The sequence below is a fragment of the Cyanistes caeruleus genome, chromosome Z (genome assembly GCF_971803275.1).
Source record: "Cyanistes caeruleus chromosome Z, bCyaCae1.hap1.1, whole genome shotgun sequence".
Classification (NCBI taxonomy): domain Eukaryota; kingdom Metazoa; phylum Chordata; class Aves; order Passeriformes; family Paridae; genus Cyanistes; species Cyanistes caeruleus.
Genome location: NC_141732.1, coordinates 31099426 through 31124207, shown reverse-complemented (window position 1 = coordinate 31124207; position 24782 = coordinate 31099426). Strand labels below are relative to the sequence as shown.

Sequence of the window (24782 nt, the reverse complement as noted above, 5' to 3'; positions counted from 1 at the left end):
CTGCTCTTCTTGGGACACGGGCGGTGGAGGGGGTCCTGGAGTGGATGCAACACGGACTCAAAATATCCAGACACAGGAGGCTCAAACTTGCTGGAATAATCCCGGGTTTATTGTCTGTTGTCCATCCGGGGCAAGTGAGAGACCGAATTGCTCTGGGTCTTATCTCTTATACCAGGGGGCAGAGGTCATTAGGGGATGCAGGGAGGCCACAGCCAATGGGAAGGGGGAAGGGAAAGAAGGTTTTCAGGTAGGAACTAACATTACACAAACCAGAGGTGAGTTTTACTCTTGGGAGGAACCAAGATTTGTAGATGCACTACAACACCTCACCCTTTTCTGTTATACAAAAATGAGAAACATGGATTTGAGCAAGAGGTAGGTTATTTCTGAAAAAAGGAAACAGAATATTTTTAAAACATATTCACAGCCAAAGCATGCAGGTCAGAGGCTAGAAAGGTTTCTTCTTGCTCTCTCCGGCAGCGTCTTCTCTGGGAAGCAACAGCCATTTGCTTCTCTTCTCTTCTTGCTGGTGCTGGATTCTTTGGCACTAAAGGTTTTACCCATTTCTGAGGAATCCATCGGGGGCCTGAAGGGGTGGATACACACGCGTAACCACGCCCCCAGGTGACAAGTTCATAGGGACCCTTGGTTTGCCAAGTTTCAGGGTCCCTGATTAACACCGGTGGATGCTGTGACAATTTAAACTGATCACCACTGTTAAAATGCCGAGTTACAGGAGGATTCATGTTTTCAAATGAGCAGTTTAGGAAGCTAATGGTAAACAGAGCTTTAGAGAGTTTCTGTTGTGGAGACATCCACACTGCCTCGCTACCTTGCCTGGCTAGGACTTGTCTGAGCATCTGGTGTGTACGCTCGATTACAGCCTGACCTGTGGGAGAGTGGGGGATGCCAGTTTTATGTTCCACTCCCCACTGCTGGACAAATTCCAGGAACTCCTTGGATTTATACGCTGGGCCATTATCTGTTTTACTTTCTTTAGGGATTCCTGATACGGAAAAGGCCTGTACTAAGTGTTGTTTAGCACGTACAGACTTTTCTCCTGCATGAGCAGAGGCATACACCGCTCCTGAGTATGTATCAATACTCACATGTACATACTTAAGGCGACCAAAACTGGGGATGTGATATCTGTTTGCCACACCTCACAGCTCTTAAGGCCTCTGGGATTAACCCTGATGCCTAATGATGGCACTGCCTGGAGCTGACAACTGGGACAGGTAGCCACAATGGCTTTAGCCTGACCCCGTGTCAGCTGGAACTGACGAATCAGTCCTGGCACATTTTGATGGTATTGCTGGTGACTTATCTTTGCCTTTTGAAAAACATCTGGGAGACATACCTTTTCAGCTGAGGCAGCAAGGGAATCCGCCTTCCGGTTCCCCTCAGCGATTTCACCTGGCAATGGGGTGTGCGATCTTATATGCTTCACATAGAAAGGTTGTTCTCGATTTGAAACCAAATAAAACAGTTTTGAAAGCAATCTAAAGAGATGTTTGTTCTCAATGTCCTTGAGAACTGCCTGTTCCGCTCTGGACACCACTCCTGCTACATAGGCTGAGTCAGTAACCAAATTAATCGGTTCTGAAAATTTTTCAAAGGCTCTCACGACTGCAGCTAGTTCAGCTATCTGGGGTGACCCCTCTACAAACTCAACAAAGCTGAGTCTGTGGATTTCTCCAAGTCATCATCGACTTGTGGGATGTCCCAGATGCATCAGTGAACACTGTGAGAGCTTTGAGTGGCCTTTGGCTCCTTTTCTCACGAGGAATGAGGTGGAATTCCTCATGAAACAATTTGTGTGACGGTGCATGAACTGAAATTTGCCCACTATAACTGTCCAGAGCTAACTGGAGGTTAGCATTGCTGTGCAGCAGATGCTCAAACATCTCTTTGGTCAGTCTCTCAGGGGAGTTTTTCCCTTCTCCAGAGAGCCTGACTGGGAGGTGAATACACATAAAGTCACAACCTGCCAGTTCCCGCAGCCTTACCCTGGCCTTCTGAATCAGCTGAGCCATCAGCTCTTGTGGCTTGGTGAGAGTTTTGGGTCCTTGATGGGAGAGGAAAACCCATTCTGTTATTAAGAGTGGGTCCCTCTGCCCCTCGGCCCATTGGAATATTAACCCATGTAGGTGTGGCAATTTCCCCAGGACAATAAATTTGAAAGGCAGCTCCGGTTTGAAGCGGTGTGCCTGTCTTTCTGTCAAGGCCTTTTGTGCCTTTTCAATTACAGTTTTTGCTTCTGGAGTCAGCTCCCTAGGAGATAGTAACTGTCTCTCTCCTTTTAATAAATTGAGTTGGGGACTCAGGTCTTCATTTGTGAGACCTAGCCATGGTCTGACCCAGTTTAGTGACCCGCATAGAGAATGAAGATCTGCTAGAGTTTTAGGATTACCAATAATATCCAATTTTTGCGGAACAACAGTCCGTGCAGTAACTTCCAGGCCCAGGTATTTCCAAGGTGGCATCCTTTGAACTTTGTCTTCCTGCAATTGGAATCCAGCAGAGGTTAAAACTTTAACCACTAGGTCAAGGGTGTCTTTCAGTATGTTGTTATTGGGACAGCATATTAAAATATCGTCCATATAATGCAAAATGATAGCCTCTCTCTTTTCAGCATGCACTGAGGACAGCAATGACCCCACATACCTCTGGCAGATGAAAGGGCTGGCTTTCATCCCCTGAGGTAATACTGTCCAGCGGTACCGTTTCATTGGAGCTTCCCGGTTAATTGTAGGAATGGAAAAGGCAAACCTTGGTGCATCCTCTGGGTGCAGAGGAATTTGAAAAAAGCGATCTTTAATATCCAGTGCTGCTAGTAACCAATCTTGTGGTAACGTAGTGGGAGATGGCATTCCTGGTTGGAGAGATCCCATATCCTGTATTTTTTTGTTTATTTCTCTTAAATCTTGAAGGAGACGCCATTTATCTTTCCCTGGCTTTTTTATTACAAACACCGGGGAATTCCAAGGGCTTGTTGTTTCCACTATGTGTCCTTTGGCCAATTCTTCTTCCACCAATTTTTCTAGCACTCCGGGTTTTTGTTTGCTGAGAGCCCACTGGTTCACCCAAATTGGATTATTATCTACCCAAGATAGCTTTTGGACCGGACGCTCTACAGTGGCCTCTATCAAAAAATCTTGAGGTGTCTCAGGAATTGTTAATTTCACCCCCCACTGGGACATGGTGTCTCTCCCCCACAGGGGGCACTTGTAGTCAATAACAAAAGGTCGGACACTAGCTATCCTACCGCGCGGACCTTCGATCTGGATGGTGTCTTTAGCATTTTAGCCCATCCCTCCAACACCCTGTATTTGTCCTGCTACTGGTTGTAGTTCCCAGTGTGAGGGCCACACCTTCTCCGGTATGATGGTCACATCTGCCCCAGTATCAGTTAACCCTTCTACATGGAGATGTTCTGATTTATGTGTTAAATTACATCCCATAATGGGCTTGTCTTCACCCACTCCTTCTGCCCAGTAGACTCCTGGTGCTTTGTCATCTACTGGGACTTCTGTTGGAACAGGGATTACCTGGGCTATTACCTGCCCTTTGTCTATGTAGTAAGGTGGTTGGGGGTACCTAGCTAAGAGAATGAGGTGTGTTAGGTCTCCCTTAATTGTCATGGGAGCCGCCTCAATCTCTATTGGTGTGTGTGCTGTGTCTCCAGTAACAAAATACCTACTATCCAGTCCAGCCAGGTCTTGTGAATTATCCTGCAAATCAACTCCAACAGCAGTCCATCGATCAGATCTGAAACAAAAGCTTTAGAAGTTACAAGTCTGAATCGCTTTTGCGGTTGCCAGACCTTATTAGCCAAACGTTCCTCACAATTATATTTCTGCAGTCTCCCACCCCGCTCCCTTTCCTTCCCTTTTCCCATTAAAATAGAGTCTTTTTTCTGCTTTGGGTCTGTCATTTTTATGTCTCTGCGCTTGACAGAAAAGCACTGAAGCTTTAGTTTTTTGGTTGCTTTTCTAGAGCTTCTTTCTGCTGTTTCCCTTGTTGCTGGGTTTGAGGACAGTTCCTTGCAAAATGTCCTGGCCTCTTGCACTGGAAACAGACGATGTGCTGCAGCTGTTCTGGTGATATCTGTGGCTTGTTCATTCCTGGTGTCACTGCTGCTACTGTCCTTGGGTTGCCTGGTTTCTTGTCATGTACACTGTACAAGTCTGCTTTCTGGGCACACGCTTCAATCTTATCTGCTATGGTGGGTGGAGGATTGATAGGAAGACTCAGAATTACTCTATGACAAGCCTCGTTGGCATTTCTTTGGGCCATTTCTTTAAGCAGTTCCATCTGGGCCGCTGGTTCTTTGACTTGTCTCTGTATCTGTAGTCTCAGACGATCTACAAACTGTAAGAAACTCTCGCATGGAAACTGGTTAATATTAACATAACAGACTTGAATATCAGCTGTTGGTAATTGGTAAAAAAATGTTTTCAGCCACATCACAAACTTTATCAGCAACAAACTTTGTTAATATTTTCACTTGATCAGCAGGATTAATCCAATTTCCCTCCCCACATAAATGTTCTAAAGTGATTTCATTGTTCTCTGTATCATGTGCATTTTGATTACTTTGTTTGAGTTCAGCTAGGAGTTTTGTTAACGATCTTTTCCATAAGCTTTCCCAAAGATCATATTCAGAGGGAGTTAGCAAACACCAAAATAAATCTTTAATATCTGCAGGAATTAAATCCTGTCATTTCAATGTAGTTCTTATTATTCCCCTTAAGACTTCACTATCACAACCAAAATCATTTTTAATTTTACAAATATCTTTGATTACTTGGTAACTGAAAGGCTGATGTTGTAATCGCATTGCTCCTCTGCTGTTACTGTATACTACAGGAGCTGCTGTTAGCATAACTTCATCTTCTCCAGGGCTGGCATTCCCTGGCCTTCTTTGCTCGCCCCCGCCCACGCCGGGCTCCAGGGTGCCTGTTCCTTCCCCACACCTGTGGAGAGACCCAGCCCCACCCCTGCAGGAGCAAAGGGTGTAACTCTCTCCCTCCCCGCCCCTCCTCCCCGCGGGACAGGGGGCAGAGGGATAGGGGATAGGGTTACAGCCTCAGGGGACAGGGTCATAGGGTGGGGCCAGGCAGGGCTGGGGGGTGGAGCAGGGTGGAACATCAGGGGGAACAAAGGGGTTGTGATAAGAGTTATGGGTGGAAACCGGTGGGTGGGAGGGATCATGTTTAGGAGAAAGGGGATACACAGCGGGATTCACCATGTGGCCAGGTAACATGTGGCCAGTGCCATTTTGGCTCTCAGCCATGTGGGGATAGGAAGATACATTTTCTGTAACACTGACAGGGTATAGGGAGGGAGCCTTGATGGCTTGTGAGGCAGGACTGGGTGACTGAGAGAGACACACTGGACTAGAACTTGTATTGTTTGTCTCGGGTATCTTTTCTAGTGGGGGAACAGAGGTTTTAGGGGAAAAGTTAGGGAAGTTAGATGGATACTGCGGTGTTTGTTTGTCTTCCGTTTTTATTTCTCTGTTAACTAATTCTTTTTGAATTAAAAGAAAAACCGGGAGGAATTTCAGGGCCGATTTGTCTCCTCCTTCTATTTTTAAGGTTAATAAACTTCCAATTTCATCCCAGGCATCTACTGAATCTAATTTCAACAATTCCATCTGTTCACTTTGCTGAGTCAAATATGATACAAACTGTTTTATCTTCTGTTTTGAATTTTTTACATTTGTGGTTTTTAAAAAATTCTGTATTTTTTGTGTATGACTCCTTTCTTGTGTGCAGAGCCGGGATCCCATTTTGGAGGTCACAGCAGCTCTGCACACAATCTGTCTATTTTCCCTAGCACAGAAAACAAAGTTGCACCAAAAGGATTACAATTAAACTCACACTGTACAGGCAGCAGGGAGAATTCCCTCTCCCCCACACTCTGTCTCTGCCCACGGCTGGGCGAACCCCACACGCTTGGGGCTGCTGCAGCTGGGAAGGAGTTACACGGAACAGTCCCCCGGGGTCTGTTTCACTCTCCACCCCTCCCAGCCCGGTGTCGGAGTTCAACCTTACCTTTTTCTGTTGTTTTCTGGCGATGGAAAGATACCCGTTGCCCTGGAGTTGGTCCCCTGGTGCCGGAGGATTTTCGACTCCTTTTAAAAAAATTTTTCTTTTGTATTTTTAAACAGCATCCAAAGTCTCTAAAGAACAGTTCACCCTGGCTCTGATAAGCCTTGGTGGGCTTGTTCAGCCCCTACGGTCGGGCGCCACTCTTTGCAATCCTTCTCCCCGATGGGACCCCTCTGTCCCACCCCAGTGGTGAGAGCTTGGTCATCTCAGGGCACAGGCAGCGGAGGGAGTCCAGGAGTGGATACAACACGCACTCAAAGTATCCAGACACAGAAGGCTCAAACTTGCTGGAATAATCCCGGGTTTATTGTCTGTTGTCCATCTGGGGCAAGTGAGAGACCAAATTGCTCTGGGTCTTATCTCTTATACCAGGGGGCAGAGGTGATTAGGGGATGCAGGGAGGCCACAGCCAATGGGAAGGGGGAAGGGAAAGAAGGTTTTCAGGTAGGAACTAACATTCCACAAACCAGAGGTGAGTTTTACCCTTGGGAGGTACCAAGATTTGTAGATGCACTACAACACCGCTCCAATGGCATTCCCTGCCACGCACAGGACATGGGCACTGCCATACTGTCCCTGCCATACTGACAACACAAATGCTGCTCCAGTGTCATGCAAACACCTCTGGCTAGTTTGTTACTTGGCACTGTTTCCCCACTATGCTATCCTTGTTCCTTCAGCAAGCCTACAGTGTGCTGGTCGATGTTAGCCATGCAGTAAATGGGCAGGCATGACAAGCATTTCAATTAAGGGGACTCTCCGGGATATTACCAAAGCGTGATTGCACCCATAGAAATGAAGCAAGTGTTACTTGTTTTAGTCAGAAGCACTGGTGGCCAAAGGAGAGGGTGCATGTGCTTGGGGCCTGTTTAGTGTTACTCTTGGATCCTTTGAGCTATGGGTTCTGGACTGCAAGGAGGGTTTGTGCTGCTTTGGGACAGACGAGAACTTTCTGGGCTTTCTTTTGCATTAGCTGCAGAGAAGGTTCTGTTACTATGCATAAATTCACAGACCCACCTAGAGCGGCTGCTATTGTGATGTCAGCGGAGGGCTGCCACGTCACAGCGTGGTCAGGGGGAGGTTGCCCTGGTGCACGCACAGCGTCAGCGTCCAGAGCGGCTCTTGGCGTGCTCGTTGCAGGAGGACCCTGTGTTGAGGTGTTCTCAGGCAACACTCTGTGCCCTGGAAAGGGAATCTTTTTCTTTTGCCTGCCGTTGTACGAGTCTGTGGACTCGTGTAGGCATCCTTTTGTTTTCCCCTACGGTTGTAGGGTTTGCAGACACGTACAGGTGTCTTTGCTTTTTCTTTTTTCGTTCTACGAACTGCAGCTTGTGCAGGTGTCTTTTGGTTTTTCTTTTCTTGTACAGTCAGCGGATTGCTGCGTGTGCCTTTTTTTTTCTCTTTTCCTTGCACAATCTGTGCAAGTAGGATTTTTCCATTTTTGTTTTCCGGCCTGCGGACTCGAGCAGCCCTGCTGAAACAATGGAGCAATTCCGCAGTGCTGTCAGCAGGGCTTTTGCATCAGTGTCATCCTGCAAAATGTTCAAAGGCCTGAGACGTAAGTAGAGGCTTTTTCCTTGGGGCAGCACACTGGAACAAAAGTGCCGTAAAAATGCCGTAAGTTTGGTAAAGCTCTTACCAACAGCTTCAGCTAGAAAGGGGATGTCTCTTGGCCAGTAGGGTGTGGACAACTTCCAAAACACAGACTGGGAGAGCTTTGTAGGCATGATTCTAAAAACTGTGCGGTTCTCTCCAGAGCTGAGGGAAAGCAGCTTTTCTCTGCCTTCTGTCCTTAAAGAATGTGCCTGTCTAACTTGAGCCTCTCTGTGTGCTACAGTAGCGATTGGCTTTGCGCTGAAGGGGAAAGTGCCGAGCAGTCTGTGTGTGCTCCTGAAGCCCAGAGCTGGGCCTGTACTCTATCCGAAGGGAACTGCAAGCTCTAAGAGGGCTTTGGGGGAAGTTTTCTGGGCAATGGTTTACAACAATTGTATGGGAAGTACTGCACAAAGTTTAAAAAAATAAAAGTCCAGGGAGGACAGGAGGAAAAGGCTGCTTTAGCTGTAGGGTGAACAGCGGGCTACAATGTAGACACGGACTGCTAAGGAACCATTTGCATTTTGCAGCCAAGTTTCTAGTTCCTTAGTGGCAAAGCCAACTCAGGTAGGCACAGCCTAGGGTAGTGCCCTGTAGCCTTGCTTGCTGAGCTAAAGAAGGGCTGCTTTAGGGAGGGAGGTTGTGAAAGGAAAATGCTTTCTGCTTGGGGGACCTTTTTCCGTGGGGTAGCCCAGCACAGACAGTTTTCCACCAGCACCTGGTTCATTTTCCCTTGTCTCTGGCAGGTTGTCTCAAACGTGGAAGGAATCAAGTCCATGGTTTGGTGAGTGAGAAGGACACCCTTGACATTCCTGGTGTTCGAGAATTGTGGAGCAAGCTGTGGGCTTGGCCTGGTGCACTCGAGTGCCAGCCTGGCAGGCCAAAAGAAAGTCCACATCAGCGTTTGAATGAGCACTACCAAGAGGATTCCATCAGTTTCCTCTTTTTCCATTGAAGAAGTTTTTACTCATGAAAGTCAACTTTTCAGACAGGAGGCTGCACACCAATTGTTGCCAGGCTAAAATATCTCCCTCAGAAGCATATGCAGTCCTGGCCAAACATTAGTCTCATCAGCCCACTTGAAATGAGTTCTAGTGGCTGAGGATGCCACTTCTATCCAAATTCATGACGTCTCCTTAGGACAGCTGGGGATGGAGCTCAGGAGAAACAAGGCTCTCAATGACAGCTCACTGCCTGTCCCTCACACCCCTGTCTGTCTGCAGAGCAGCACACCAGCAGCAGAACCTCCTGTGGCTTGCCCTGTGCCTCCAGAGGCTGATGGGGAGGAAAAGGACAACAATCCCGCCCGTGTTGTCAGTCCAGGGCCTGAGCATCCTGAACCAGTAAGTGCTAGCTTTGGTTGCTCCAGTGCAAAGCTTTGGTGCAGTGCAGGGCTGCAAGTTCCTGGTCAGGCAGCGCTGGCCCTTTGTGGCTGAAGATGCCTGGAGTCCTGCCACGACCTGGCTCTTCAGCCCAGCCACTGACACCTGGGAATTGGCATCTGAACTTTCACATGCTGACATCATTCTGACTGTGAACTTCCCTTGGTGTCAGATGAGCGGTAGCATGCTGTCCTTGAGTGCTGCTGGTGGCAAAGTGAGCCCCTTTGTGCCCAGTGTGTGTGCAGGCTCCCTGCTGTCAGCAGAGAGAGCGGTCCCAAGGCACAGCTCACAGCCTTGTGGGGTACGCAGGACCTACTGTGTCCTGCAGGGACCTGCCCCTCTGCACGCACTGTCGAAGTAGCTACAGTCACCGCTTTGACTGCACCCTGTACTTTGACATGACCCAAGTTTGCTGAGTAGAATCCTGAGCAGCTCTGCATGGCAGAGACAAGCCCCGTCTCTGAAAGGCTGCAACACAGTTCCTGTTGGCTGCTCCCTAATGCTTGAGATCCTGAGGGGAAGCCAGTTGATCAGAACGGAGCAGGGAACTGTTCCTTGCACCTATTCAGACACTTCCATAGCAACTCAAGGGTTATGTACTTACTCCCATCAACAGCCCCACACAACAGCTTTTGCCTTCAGGTGAGCTGCATCTGCGCTTGCTGCTTCTCCCAGCTCTCAGGAGACAACTTGCCTGCTCCTTATTGCTTTCTTGTTTGTGCTTTTTCCCTGCCCATCCCGTGCAGGCCCCAAGACCAGAGCTTCTTGCCAGTCAGGACTCCTTGGGCCGGGCAGGAAAGGCAGAGCGGCAGCAGAGGATGGATACAGCACCAAGAGCCCTGGAGTTCAGGTGTGTGCTAAGCTTTCTTGCTTTCTCCGAGCAGGGCTGGGCCTTGCTGGCCTTTAGGAAGCCCAGGGTCAAAGAATGAATTTGGCTTTCTCGCTGTTGAACTTGCCCAGCATAGTCAGGGAAAGGCAGCCCGTGGGCAGGTCTGGCTGCCGACCGACCTACAGCATAGCTGCCTCCTGGCACTCCCTCCTCCTACCTTGACAAAAAGCATTCCAAACTGGACCAGAGCAGAAGCAAGGGAGCTTCAGGCTGGGCCTAGGGACAATTGAACCGTAAAGCCTATCTCTGAGGTGCAGAAGAAGCACCTCAGAGAGCTTGTGCACATTCCACCTCTGGAAATTTGGAAGCCCAGCTGCTGGATAGAGCCTTGAGCAGCCTGTCCACATGCCATAGCTGACCCCAGGTGCTTGGAGCTGCAGACTGGGCTGCAAGCTTCCTGGAGTCCCTGCAAGCCGTAAGCATCCCGGGATCCTTTGGTTCTTGGCTTGGAACTTCATACCCATCTCCTCCCCAAGCTATAGCTTGCAGGCTCTTTCCTTCTTGCACTAGTGAAAGCAAGAGTAATTGTGGCAGTACTCATCTGCATTTCCCAAGCCTGTCTTAGGCAAAGAAGAACTTTTGCAAGTCTGGCATCCACTGGACCAGATAGAGAGGAGCGTAGGACCTAGCGGGCAGGAAGCTGTGAAGCTGATTGAAGCGGAGCTTTCTGGAAATGTTTTGTAGTTTCTGGAAGCTTCTTTACTTCCTCACTGGTGACTCTTTCACTGGCAGGAATGACAAAGAGTGATGCTTGGTCTAGTGGGGTCATTCCAGCATTGTCCAGAGGTGGACCTAGAGGGCTGTAGGAAGTCCCTGAGACTGCCTTCCTTGGGACATGGTGTGGATTTGAGGTTTTGCAAGGAGACTGTTGCTATTAAAGGCTTGTTGGTCTGTCCCCCTGTCATAGATGGAAGGAGTTGGCTGCATTTGAGGGAAAGCGCCACTCCTCACCAGACAGGGCGTTTGAAGCGGCACCTGAGACAGCAGAGGAATCACAGCCTCAGAGATCTCTGCTGAAGGAGGAAGTTCCTCTGGCAGTGACAAAGGTAGCACTCACCTTGTTGCTAGGCAGCACCTGTGGGAGAGGGAGCTGCCCTTAGCAAGTCTTCCCCAAATGCTGCTTCTGGCAGCAAGCTAAGACTGAGACTGTGTTGTTGTTCTTCCTGAAAAATGGTGCCCCTCTGCTTCCAGGTTTGCCGCTCGCAGCGGCCAGCACACAGGACTCTGGAGAAGCTGCTCCAGGAGTTTTCTCGCCAAGGGCACACGCTGTCCCAGGTGTGCAAAGAGAAGGCAGTGCTGGCGGAAGAGAACGCTGCCCTGCAAGCCCGACTGGCAGCCACAGAGCGGGACCTACGAGGCCTTTTGGAGCAGCTGGCAGAGGCCAGGTAAAGGCAGGGATGAGACCCAGGGTGAGCCATTGTTGAAGGTCTGGAGTGACCAAGATGCTGAGCGTTATGTTAGGATTTATTGGCTCCTGCGTGCTCTCCAGGTGGTTCTCGGACAGAGAAGCAAAGAGACATGAGAAAAAAGAAAAGCATACTGTGGCCTGAATGTTCTTTCTCTGCCAGCTCAAGCTCTCACAGCTCTTTTTGAACACCCGCTTGGGACCCTTTGCACCTTCGTGTGACAAGTGCAAAGCAAGCCAACATGGTACTGCATTTAGTACCAGGGAAACAGTGCAGATGTCTGCTGGAACCGGACGTTTCCCTCTGCTTTTGGTTTCTCCGTCGGTGCATCTGAACATCACTATTTCCTTGCCCAGCAGTTTGACATGACATTTTCAGAATTCAAGGCTCCTACGTGTGAATGTTGTGAGTAGGGATGCGGCACTTGGGGTGATGCTGGACATTCATGCTGAAAATCTTGAGGCCCTTCTGAGCTAACTCTTGTGAGGAGGTATGGTGCAGGACCTAGAGTTGCTTACAAGCAGCAGCAGCAGCAGCAACAGCAGCAGCAGGGACAGAAAGGTCTTGTGTGCCTTCTTGACAGTCCCTGAGGATTCTTGCTGAGCACTGATTCTTGCTCACTTATCCATTCAGCTCTGGAACCTGTCAAGGTTACTCTGGCTGTTCGCTCTTCTTTTTAAAGAGTGCCAAAACATTTTGGGCAGTGCAGACTTTTTTAGCCAAAACTAAAGGTGGCAGTTGTTTTTATTCATGATATTTCAGTAATTTAAATGGCAGGATACATGCCCCTCCTGCCAGAGAGTTCATTTTCAGATGAAAGCCTAGTTCTGGTTTCTCTCTGCTCTTGGTGCTGCTAGAAGCTGCAGCTCTCATGTATGGTTCGGTGCATTCCTTTAGTGCCTTGAACTTAGAGAGGGTGTGGAAAATGAAGTATCTCTTACGTACACCGTGAATGGCATAAAGCATGGATGAAACAGCCAGGAGAGCACGGTGCTCTGTCCCCCTGCAGAATGACTTGGAATTGCAGATGAGCTCAGGGCTGTGAGCAGAGGCTGGCCTTTTGCTTGCTGCTAGAGATTTTGTGGGCACAGCCACTCGTGTGGGATATGTGAGGGAAGAGCAATTTGAGCTTTGGCTGCTGAGATCAAGCTCAGCTGGGCTTTCTGTGCTGGGCTAGGTCGTGGGGAAAGGCTGGCCAATGTCCTGGAAGGGTCTGCTTTGCTATTTGAAGTGGTAGAAATAGTCTTGCTCTATCTGCGTTTCCACGCCAGCTGTTTTCCATACTCAGGTGCAGGGATCTTAAGGCACTTACTGGAAAAACTGCCCGTGTGTGCCACGAACAATTTGTCCTCATCTTCACAACTTTTAGGACAGAGAAGAAGAGCTTGCAATGCAGCCTGTTGGAGGCTCTGCAGCAGGTGTCGGAGCTGGAGATCACCAGGAGCCGTCTGGAAGGCCAAGTAGGCACAGCCATGCAGGCCAAGGAGCTGATACTTGGTGAGAGCCTCGTGCGCTTTGTTTCTGGTGATGGCCCTGCCTAGTGCAGTTGTTCCCAAGCCAGCTCTGTCAGCAGGGCTTCCGAGGAGTGAAGGGGCTGGGGGCAGGTCCCTCCTTGCCTGAATCTGAAAGGGGTGAAGTTCAGCAGAGTCTTTGACTGTTGTTGTTTGCAGAGGATGTCAGGGGCCTTCGTTGTGAGCTGCAAGCTGTAAGATCTTTCAGCAAGCAGCAATGTGAAGAAATGGCCCAACAGCTCCGCTTGGCAGAAGAGCAGTTCAGCAAGGCTCTGAGACTCTGGCAATCTGCTCAGGAGGAGGAGAAAAGGAAGCTCCTGCAAAAACAGGTAGGAAGCAATACACACCTGAACTTTTCAGGCAAGCTTGGTGGGCTGGCTTAGCAGAATAGCAGCCTGAGAATGGGACATGGCCGCAAGCCTCTGCTGCAGGCCTGACGTTGCTGGGCCAGGCAGCAGAGGGCTTCAAGGGCTCAGACTTGAAGGGCTGTGAATGCCCAGAGGAGGGTGCTGGGGCACTGAACACAGCCACGGTTTCAGGGAGGCCATGAGCCACGCTCCCCTGGAGGCTGGGTGGTCGCACACAAAGCACGGCAGCGAAGGGGCAGGACCTTGCTGATGCCCTGGTACCGTGTAGCAGTCTGCTGACCTTGCTGCCACCTGCAGTCCCAGCAACTGCCTTCCTTGCTTTCTGTCCTTGCGCGGTGGACAGAGCTCTTCCCTTTGGGCTTGAGGCATACGCAGCAGGCCCCCTGTTGCTGGTATTTCAGCTGGTGGCCTGTCTTGTGACTCCGGCTTTGGGGTGCTGGCCTCCTCCTCATCCTGCAGTCCACCTGCAGCTTTTCCTTGATCAAAGGGTAGGGGACTTTGAGAAGAGAGCCTCTGAGAACAGGCAGAAATCCTGAGGAGAGAGGGGCCTGAGGAAACAGGCAGCCATCAGAGCGGGGAAGGAAGGTGGCATCCCCTTTCCTTCCAGCTGCTGACACTCCTCCAAAGTTTCTTGTCAGGACAGAAGTGCTGGAGGGCACAGAGCCACTACTGTGCACTCAGCAGCAGGGGGCTGTGGGAGGGATGAAGCTTCCATTGTTTTCTTTGGGGAGCATGGCTGGGACTTCATCTGGAAGTGTCTATTCCTCTCATCAGGAAAGACGGCTGAAACAACAGTGTTTGAAGGTGCTGGAGCAGCGGGAACACTTCCTGGCAGAGGTACAGAGGGAGCAGGAGAAAAGGGTGCTTGAGATGAAGCAGGAGATTGCCGTAATGCAACCTGAAGAAGAAAAGATGGGAACCAGGGCCGGTCAAGATGCAAAGAGAATGCCAAGAGAGTTTGGACGCTTCTGGGGCTCCTTATGGGCACTGCTTCTCCAGACACTGTGTGTGTGGGTGGGATTGTGTCTTAGCTGGCCCTTGGTAAACAGGAGAAGGAGAGCAAATTGCTTTTGGAAAGCGTGAGCACATGAGTCTTGGTTGCCACACAGCTGGTGGGTGGGAAGTTTGAAGGCGTCTTCTCTTTGTTTCTGTGCAGCTCCAGCGCCAGAAGGCTGCTCATTTAGACAAGGTGTGCCTCCTGCAGCGAGAGCTAAACCAAAGGCAGCGGCAGGTAGAGCAGCTGAGGCAGGAGCTGAAGGAGGAGCGAGAGAATGGGCAGGTGAGCCTGACGAGCCAGGTAGCAGAGGAAAGGGCAGTAGCAGGGGCATGAACGGTAGATATCAGGAAAGGGGAGGCAAGGACTAGTGCAAGCAGGGAGCCTGGCAGGCTCCAGGGCTGAGCACCAGGAAGAAGAATTAGGACGGAAGGCTTAGAGCTGGGTAGAGCTGCAGAAAAAAGTGGCTGAAGTGAAGAGCTTTTGAGACTGGGAAATGAGAAACGTGAGCGAGATGGCAAGTGCTAGTAAGAATTTTCTTGACAACATATCAAGAACAAGCTGCAGGCAGAGCTGCGGGAAGCTCAGAGGAAGATGAAGGCAGTGGAAGAGAGGCACAAAGAAGAAATGGAAAGGATGCAGAAGATGCTGCAGTACAGGCTGGCAGAACAAAAGCCGGTGAGTGAAAGAGCAGTAGGCAGCACTGCAGTCATGCAACAAGAGGTCTCTCCTCTTGTCACCTCGCCCCTGCGGAGCAGCATGGCGGGATGGGGGCCATGCCTCTGGCTGCCGTGCTCTCTGGTCTCCATGGCAGCTGCTCAGAAGGACACTTCCTGGGCCACTGAATGCCTGGGCAGCAGGGCTAGTGCTTTGGCCCTCAGCAATCCTCTGAATGTATTGCTGCTGGCCCCCTAGTGCTCGCTTGGTTTTGTGAGAGGTTTCTTCAGGTCAACATGGTGACCCACACAGATTCTGAACAGCTTGTCCCTGTCCATGGTGAATGCAGTCCACAGGACAGGCTGAAATGGAAAGCTGTTCTTTCCCTTTCACTGTCTCTACTAGGGCTGGCTGTGACAAGCTGTCGTCTCTGGCTGCTTACAGGGGTTTGACTTGGGCTGGAAGAATTGACAGCTCAGCTTGCAGCCTAACCCAAGTGTTGTTCCTAAGGGCTCACCTTTAAAGTGTGCTGTCGGGGGCATCTCTGCCACTCACCTTTCTGACACCAAGACATTTCTTGTCCCAGATGGACGTGGGCTCTGCCATTGGAGATGCATCTGCAGCAGCATCCTCCGAAGAAGCCTCCTCTCCACAGCCTGAAGAGCCGAGAGTGAGCAGTCTGCCCTGTTCAGGCCAGGAGCCAGATCAGCTGTGCCAGGACGGAGAGAACCAGGGCTTGGAGCAGCTGAGTACGTCCTTTGCATTCTTTGTCCAAATGAGCAGTGTATTGATGAGTGTGTGCCTCAGCATGTTCCTCCTCCCTCGGGTGTCAGACAGACATTTTGGACCCCCTACAGAAGCCATAGTGGTGCTTGGAAGCAGGCAGGGAGAACTTTGGGGCACTGCTTTTGCTTTTCAGGGCAGCTGGGAGTGGGAGGGCTTTGCCTGAGCTTCCTTCCCTGGGCAGTAAAGGCTAAAGCAGGGATTGTTTCCTGAGCAGCTGAAGGCTGCCACCCAGCAAATGGCCCAGTCCATGTGTGTGTGCTGGTCTGGCCAAGCTGGTCAGAGCAGATGGCTTCCTAGATTGCCTTTAGACTCCTGCCTTGTCACCAGTCTCTGGAGACCAAATACTCCAGAGAAATGGATTGGCTGTGTGGCTGCTTTCCTACTGCTGCTGTTTTTATGACTGCTAGTACTTCTACCATTCCTTCTTCAGTTTGTTTGGGTAAGAATTCTACATTCTGCTTGGCCCAGCCTCCTTGGAAAGAACATCAGGTAACAGCACCAATAAGAGTGGAAGAGGTCTTTTAGTAGGCCTCAAAAGTTAAAATATTCTGTTCTTAGATAAATCCCTAGGAATCAGAGAGAAAGTGCTGTTTCCAAAGTGCAGCAAAAGAAGAGAAACAGGATACTTTTTTTACAATCCCTCTTTGATATTTTAGCTGTTTGCTTGGGACGATGCATTAGAGAGACACATCTATGTGGCGCACTGAGATAAAACTGCCCTGCAGGCAGTTCTCAGGAGGAAGCCTGCAGCCCCTCTGCTGCATGTTCCTCTGGTACCACGGTGCCACTTTGTCACAGCTAATGCCCAGCTGGTAAATACTCTTGAAAAGCCAAAGGCCTGGCCTTGATCCCTGCACAGATCGTACTCTAGGAAAGCACAGCAAGGCCTTGGTGAGTCTGCAGTACAACCTAGTTGCTTCTTGCACATTACAGCTGCCAGGGCAGGGCTGTCAGAGAATAACTGGTCGGCTACAGAACAGAGCTCAGTTTCCTCAGTGTCTGCCATCAACTTCTGGGACAAAAGGGGCATTGATCTACTCCCCCGTGGGTCTGAACTCAATGACACTCGTGGTCTGTCTTGAGTGGGGTCAACAGCTTGTAACAGGGCTCGGTCTGGCTCTGGCCTCTTCTCAATGGTTGTCAGTGGCCACTTGTTGGCTCTGCCAAGCTTTTTGTCATGTCTGCCCTGCCACTGATGGCTGGTGTGACTGCAGAGGCTGGAGCCTTCCTGAGCTGTGAGACTTCAGCTGCCTCCCCATTGCTGCAGCTTTGCCTGGACTCATGAAAGGATCAGCATCTCACTTGGGCAGCTGTCTGTGCCACGGCAGCGCCCGAGGAGAGGCGCTGTCCTTGTTACCCGTCTCGGCTGTGCCCATTTGGGAAGATGGGACACGTGGGGGGTCTTCAAGAGGTCGAGTCCAGTGCAAGCGACTGCTGCTCCCCAGGCTGAAGACAAGCAGTTGTAATTCCTCAGAAAATGGAGAATGGGAAAAATTGTCTTCAGAACTTAGCCTGCTCATCCATGAAGAGGGCCCTAATTCTAACAGCAATTGTTCTTGGTTGTAGAGAACATCAGCTGCTGTTCTCTACAAGTGGCAAGGCATTCTTTAGGCAAACTGCTGAGAGGTAGAGAAAGTCCCCTCCTCCGCTGGAATTCACTTTGCAATATTCTTTCTGCTCTGCAAAAAGCAGCTGCGGATAAAAATTCCTCCCAGATCCAAGGCTGCGTTTAATCTCTCAGGTTGGAAAGCTTTTGAAAATCTCTTGCCTTGGTGTCTGTTCTTTTCTGGTCTCTGTCTGCTCTGAGGGTTTCTCAGGCCTTAGTTTCCTTTCAAGGTAACCCTTCAAAGGAGCGTGGAGAATCAGACCCTGTGCAGGCCATGTGTGCTGCAGAGCTGCCTGTCTTGCTACAGAGCTGCTGTTGTTGTTGTTCTTGTTGATGTTATGGTTAGCCAAGCAACCATCAATTGCCCCGAGCCCCAGAGAGTGGAGCTGAGTTTCAGATGTGCAGGAAGTCGGTATCTCTGCTTTGAAGTTTGCTTCTTGCATTTTGTTTCTTTCAGGGAGTGTTGTGAGCGTGGCAGATCCAAAACAGAAATACACTGGATGGAAATTTATTGGCAGTGGGTGAGTGCAGCCAATCTTACTTCTGCAGAAGCATGGGCCAGCTCTTTTGCTGGTGCAATATCAAGTGGAAATATCAATCAGGCAAGCTGCAAGCTTTTTCACACCCCGGCTTTAGATTGTCCCGGTCTCAGTCCTGATCACAGGGCATCATCAAAGGTAACTGCATGCTGACAATGTCTTGCCTGCCGCAAGAAGCAGGGCCTGGAAGCCCTCCTGTCCCTCAAGCGTGTGGCACCAGTTAGCTTCTTTTCCTAGGAGACATGGTTTTGTATGATTCCAAGTCATACGGCCACACTGATGAAGGAAGAAGAACCTGAGAGAGCAGCTTCCCACCTGAAGCTCACTGCTCTCAGTAGCATTTCCTTCCAATCTTTTGCTGAAAGCAATATTCCATGCTCAGGACAATAAGAAAGGCTGTGTGGTGTTGCCCGAGTTTGGCAGATGGAATCAAAAGAGAGCGGGGAGAAGGAGGCCCAACAGGACTTTGTATTTCATTGCCTGGAAAGGAACGTCACACACACAGACCCAAGAAGGAAAAGGCCAAGAAAACCCCTGCATCCATAACCTAGTGTGTACATTTGGGATTGGCAGTAGCCCTTTTTTCTTCCTGTTGGACTGAGCTTTTCTCTAGGACACGCTGCATGGCAGAGGACGGCTGGGCTGCTGTGCTATTGGCTGAAGAGGAGACAAAGCCCCGTGTTTTAGAGACACTCCGGGCAGCAGAGAGCTCCTGCCTGGGCTGCCTTTCACTTCTCAGCACTGAACGGCTTCTCTGTTCTTGGCTCTCTTCTGTTTCTAGGGGTTTTGGAACCGTTTATAAGGCCTTTGACGCTGCCACAGGACAAGCGGTAAGTGCCAAGAGCCCTCGCAGATTTTGCTGCTCTGGAGTGCTTTTCCTTGCAATGTGATCTGATGGCAGAGCTTTGGGCTGCCTGTCTTTGCTGCAAAGGCTGTCCCACACAAGTAGCCTGCTTAGAGCCTAGAGGCAGGCTAAAAATTTCACATTGCTGAGACTTGGCCTTGCATCCTGAATTAATGCAAGGATAGCAGTGTTGTCCTTCAGAGAAGGACACACTAGCTTGGACTTACTGGATAAATATGCCTAGATTAGCTGATGGCAACAGCTGTCATTCTGGCCCAATTCCTCTCAAGCCTGCATTCAGACATAGATAGGATTTCCCACTGTATTCCATCATGTGGTTTGGTCTGAAAATATAATGCAAGACCGAAGGAAGGAGAGATCTTGTCTGGAGCACAGCTGACTGTGTTGCACTCCTGGGACACCTGGTTCACACACACACACACACACACACACACACACGCACATCAATGAGAAGGAGTTGATGTAGAACCTTACATAATACAACCTTGTGCTGGTCCTGCGTCGGTGACATTCCTTTATAGTGATGCTGTTTCTAGTGAACAGACATGGTGGTGCCTTGGAGAGTCCCACTGCTCTTTGGGGCTGAAAGTCCTGAATTCTCATTTCTGGCTCTCAGCAAATACAATTCCATCTTCCTGGTGCCTCCTTATCCACCTGCCGTGCTCAGGAACCACACTTGGAGGGAGGTCTACAAGGCATCCAAAAGCCCTAAACCCCACTTATAACCTGGGCTGTATCCACAGACTACCACAGAAAAGATTATTTGTTTTAAAACCCACAAAATAATGACAATCTAAGCCATGTCCAAGAATGTTCTTCAGAGATGCAAACTCCAAACTGAAGCTGTTAGCATGTGCTAAGATTGTAACTTTACTTTGAGTCATCATGGAGATCTTTTCTGGGCAGCATTTTCTCTGTAATCGAGGTATGTATTTACTTTGGGGCACAATCACGAATGGCAGCAGTCTCTGAAAAGCTGGTCAAAGCCCCTAGAAATGCTAATGTATTTCCAGTGGTTTCGATTTATTTGCACGGGAGCAAAGTTGCTTTTGGCTTGCGAAACCTGTGTAAATGATAATAGCAGTGGTGATCAACGAAGTCCATTAGTGCAGTCTGCAGGTGCAGAGAGGGTTGTTAGCGCTTTGTGGTTGATAGTTTAGAGATTCCTTTTTTACCGAGGTGGCAAGGCATCCTGGCCTGCGAGCATGCAGACAAAGAGGCTCTTGTAATGTCTGTTCCTAATGGCTTTCAACGGCATTGTAGGTGGCCATAAAGAAACTCGATCTCCAGCAACAGGGCTGCGAGGAAATGGTGAAAGAAATCCTGGTCATGAGGGAAATGAAGAACCCCAATATTGTCACCTACCTTGAAAGGTAAGCAGTCCTGGTATTTTTCTAGGAATGTTGTTTTCCATGCTTGCAAGGCAAAGGTTTAAAAGCTCTTTACTCACTGGCAGAAAATGGATCTTTCCATTAACTTCCATCCACTCCTGGGCAAGGCATGGCAGGAGATTGCATTTTGTCCCCATGAATGGTTCCTGGCATAAAGAGCTTGAAGATTGTCCCCAGAAACCTGGCTCTCTTACTGTGCCAGCAGCCTGTGTGTTGACTCGCTGCATGTTCTTTTGCTGGTTTGGGGCTGGATTTTTCCCAAGGCTTGGAGGAGAAGTGCTGAGAAAGCATCACAGAAATTATTTCCCTTGCGCTGTTCGCACTATTATCCACTGCCTTGCAGGCCAAAAGAGTAGGCTGGGAGATACATAACTTTCCAGGTTTGAAATTGCTTTTGCCCGTGGTGACTGTCCTTTATGCACATTTTTCCAAAGGGTTTCCCCATTGCTGCAAACCTGCCTGTCCTGAATAAAAGCTGTGAAAACTGTGTCTCCTTCTTGCTGGAGATAATGGTGCAATTTGTTTATGAAGACGAACAGGTAGCTGCTGGGATGTGTCCACTTCCAGATTAATCTTTGCCATCATAAAAATGCCTTTTTTCCCCTGCTTGCCACCTAAGCCATCCCCTTTGCTGCAGTTGTGCCTTTGTCATTTGGAAGGCACAGGCTGCCAGCAGTGGATAGCCTAGGTGCAGTGTGTCTTCATTGTATTCTGTCTTCATTTAGCAGTGACCTGGAAACAAAACTCTACCTTAGGCTTTTCTTCCAAAAGGCAATGGAGCTGTGCGCGTTCAGCTCTGTGCTGTTGTTTTCATCTTCCAGCTACCTTGCCAATGAGGCTGTGTGGCTGGTGTTGGAGTACATGGATGGAGGCTCCTTAGCTATAGTGATCCTCATGAAAACAATGGCTGTAGGACACATAGCAACTGTCTGTCAGGAGGTAAGGAATCTTTCTGCTTGTGCTTGGCATGCCTTGGACAGGCTCGACCTATGAAAGTGCTGCTGAGTGAGTGAATCCACGTTCAGAGCTTTCTTTCTGCGTTGTTCTTATGCTTCAGAGAAGAAAGAGCATTTTCTTTTTGCGTGTGATGAAGTCAAATCAGGCTAACTTTTGGTCTCCTGTTTCTTCTTTCTCTCCCAGTGCCTGAGAGGCCTGGCTTTCCTTCATGCCAACAACATCATCCACAGAGACATCAAAAGTGGAAACATCCTTCTGGGCCTGGATGGCTCTGTCAAGTTGGGTGGGTATTCCTGGTCAGGCACAGCGCTCAGGGCAGCCGCTGTGGGGCTGCTTTTGAGTGGCTGCCAGGTGCCCAGCAGTGGTGCTGGTGAGAGTGCACAGAGCTCTCCTGCACGCTCGGGGCGCTGCTGCAAGGTGCTGAGAGGTCTAGAGAGCAGCAAGGCGTCAGGAGGAACTTTGGTTAGCGTGTGTCCTTTCCGGAGGGAGGGAGGGAGGTTCAATGTAAACCTTCAGGTGAAGGAGGAAAAGCCGCGGTGTGAATGGTGGTGGGTTTGTTAAGTGGACAATGCCCAATTTGCTTGGCTGCAGCCCTGAGGAAAGAGAGCACAGCTGCTTTTCCAGCTCAATACAGCACTGCATCCTGAGACTTAGAGTGAGGAACCCTTTGCCTTGGTTTCTTACTTCAATCCATGTTTGTTTGCTTTTCTCCACAGCTGATTTTGGGTCTTGTGCTCTGCTCACCCCTGAGCAGAGTAAACGGAGGTCGATGGTCGGGACCACTTGCTGGATGGCACCCGAAGTTGTGAGAAGAGACCCATACGGCCCCAAAGTGGACATCTGGTCCCTTGGCATCGTGGGAATAGAAATGGCCAAAGGAGAGGCTCCGTATATTTGGGAAATCAGTTCCAAGGTAAGGTGCAAATACGCTCAGAAGCCAGTGGCCTTCAGGTCTGTCTCCATTAGACAAAATCCCATACCCACAGCTTCAAAGGGCTCCAAGAGGGATCACTTGTAAAAGTGTCCTTGGGACCCACATAAACTTTCAAGGTGACACCTCCTGGATGTTGGAATAGCTGGGGCTGCACTGGAGGAGCCCTTTCTTCTTTTGGGAGACAAGGTTCATCTCAAAGCCTCTGCTGGGCAAGAAATTGCCACTGCAGACTGCAGCTTAAAATATGGGGACTAGGTGGGCACTTAAGGATAGGAAAAAATTAGGTAGAGTCTCATGTTTCCCTTTTCCTCAGGCTAACTATCTGATCAGCACCCAAGGAATACCAGATCTGGAAGAGCTCAGCCTACACCCGGGCTTGTGTGAATTCCTGGGCTGCTGCCTGCAGATGGATGTGGACAGGCGAGGCTCTGCCAAGGAACTTCTGAAGGTACAATGCAGAGCGGCTGCAGGCCAAACAGCTGTTCCCTGGCAAACAGGGTTTGCTCCTTGGCCCAACTCTGTAAGGCATCAGATGGGTTGTCCCCCCCATAGTAATCTCCGCTCCGGTTGCTTTTCAAATGCAAAACCAAGCAGGATGCAAGACTGGTTGAGCTTAGAAGAGACCACTGAAGGTCACCTAGTCCAAATTGCCAGCCACTGGCAAGGACATCTTCAAGTAGATCAGGTTGCTCAGAGCCCCAGCCAAGCTGACCTTGAATGAGTCCAGGGCTGGGGCACCTGCCAGCTCTCTGGGCAATCTGTGCCAGCGTTTCAGCACTTTCCTGCTAAAGAGTTTCTTCTTTAGAGCCAGTCTGAATGGACTCTCTTTTAGTTTCAAACCTTTTCCCCTTTGTCTCTTGCAATTGGCCCTGCTAATTAGATGTGTCCCCATCTTTCTTCAAAGGCCCTTCAATTATTGAACTTGTCTCCTCGGGGCTTGTCCTTCTCCAGGCCAAAGAAGCCCAGTTCTCACAGGTGTTCCTCAGAGGAGAGCTCCCAGCTTCTGGTCATTTCTGAGGCCCTCTTTTGCTCTCGGGTGCTGTTTTCAGGTTTACCTGCTAGCGAAGGAACTCAAGTATCGCAATGCTGGGGACAGAGGCCCACAGTGGCGTTTGGAAAACACAACGAAAGCAGTCCCTGACAAGCGGTTCTAGGTTGATCTGTGGGAAGGCAGGGGCTGTGGGAGGCTGACTGTGAGCCTCAGAGGGGACCCAGCTTGTCCCTCCTGCCCCACTCTTAGAGATTGCTGCCAGCCAAACAAGGACAGCTGAGCAGCATTTGTGCCAGCCCCATGTGCTACCTGGCCCGGTCAAGTCAGTGAGAAGCGCTGCGGCTTTGCTGCCAGCTTTTGTGTTAGACAGGGAGCTGGTGACCAGGCCACTTCCTCGGCTGTCCCTGCTGTGGTGGAAGATGCCAGCCAGCACAGGTGGGGCACGGCATGCTAAGGAACACACTTCTCTCCTTGCAAGCCAAGAAGAGAACTGAGTCTATTTGCACTTTGCTGCTTGTGTCTGTGCATTTCTGGGCACTAGAGGAAACCAGCTTGAGCCTGTTAGGAGCTCAGTTTGGAAAAGAATGGTTTCTTTTGCCTTTGTCTCTTGTAATTTGGTTTCTTTTGTTTCTCTTTCTTTCTTGGGCAGCATCCATTCCTCAAATTAGCCAAGCCTCTCTTCGGCCTCTTCTGACAGCCCGACTGCTGCCATCCCTGCAGCAAAGTAATGCAGGAAACAGAGGAGATGGCAAGGACCACTTCAGCACTTGGAGAACAGAGCCTCTGAGAACAGGCAGACACCCTGAGGAGCGAGGGGCCAGGAAACAACAGGCGGCCATCAGAACAGGAGAGGAAGGTGGCATCTCCTTTTTTCCCATCTGCTAATCCCCCTCCTAAACTTCTGGTTAGGACAGCATTGCTGGAAGGCACAAAGTCATTCCTAATGTGCACTTTGCAGATGGGGGGTAGGTTGTGTGAGGCATGCGGCTTGCACTGTTTTTTAGGGGAGCTTGGCTGGGACTTCATCTGGAAGTGTTTTCCTCCCTTCAGCAGGCAAACAAGATGGAACGACAGCGTTTGCAGGCACAGCAGCTGCTGGAGCAATGGGAACACTTCCTGGCAGAGGTGCAGAGGGAGCAGGAGAAAAAGCGGCTTGAGATGAAGCAGGAAGTTGCCATCATTCAAGCTACCAAGAAGAGGTATGAAGCAGAGCCAATCAAGAGGCAAAGGGTGTTGACAGAGAGTCTGCGTGTTGTTTTGGACTCCTCTGGGCTCCTAATGGGCACAGCTTCTCTGGACACTGACTGTCTGGGAGGGGTTTGTCTCTTAGCTGGCCCTTGTGACCCAGCAAATGGCCCAGTCAACGTGTGTGTGCTGGTCTGGCCAAGCTGATCAGAGCAGATGGCTTCCTAGATTGCCTTTAGACTCCTGCCTTGTCACCAGTCACTGGAGACCAAATGCTCCAGAGAAATGGATTGGCTGTGTGGCTGCTTTCCTACTGCTGCTGTTTTTATGACTTCTAGTTAGTACTTCTGCTATTCCTTCTACAGATCACAAGGGCCCCCGCCACATAAATCTCCACTCCAGGTGCATTGCAAATGAAAATGAAGGAAACTTGCAGGGAAGCAATTGAGGAAGCAGAGAAGATGACCAGGTGCACTTCAGCATTACTTTCTCCAATGCCAGCTCACAGCCAGAATAAAAACATCTTTAAAACCCTCAAGCCAGTTGGAAGATTCCTTTCCTTTTCTCCCTGGGAATATGGCTCAACATTTACTTTGGAATTGCCCATTC

The 24782-nt window shown here is 49.8% G+C and overlaps 1 protein-coding gene across 2 annotated transcripts; it reads left to right on the top strand.

The window, feature by feature from the left end:
- Positions 1-7161: 7161 nt before the first annotated feature.
- Positions 7162-24711, top strand: LOC111922357 (uncharacterized). 2 transcript variants are annotated; one of them, XM_086867370.1, is made up of 22 exons: positions 7162-7677; positions 8459-8496; positions 8936-9055; positions 9841-9944; positions 10891-11029; positions 11175-11368; positions 12759-12886; positions 13060-13229; positions 14043-14105; positions 14425-14547; positions 14818-14940; positions 15506-15668; positions 17769-17832; positions 18632-18680; positions 19979-20088; positions 20928-21045; positions 21247-21346; positions 21780-21976; positions 22311-22445; positions 23638-23844; positions 24039-24187; positions 24539-24711. In XM_086867370.1, the coding sequence occupies exons 1-20, from the start codon at positions 7602-7604 to the stop codon at positions 23680-23682; spliced, it is 2259 nt and encodes a 752-aa protein (XP_086723496.1). In that variant the 5' UTR covers positions 7162-7601; the 3' UTR covers positions 23683-23844; positions 24039-24187; positions 24539-24711. The 2 variants fall into 2 exon arrangements, with proteins under 2 accessions (XP_086723496.1, XP_086723497.1); XM_086867371.1 differs by having other exon boundaries at positions 7193-7677; positions 24042-24187.
- The last annotated feature ends 71 nt before the right edge of the window (positions 24712-24782 follow it).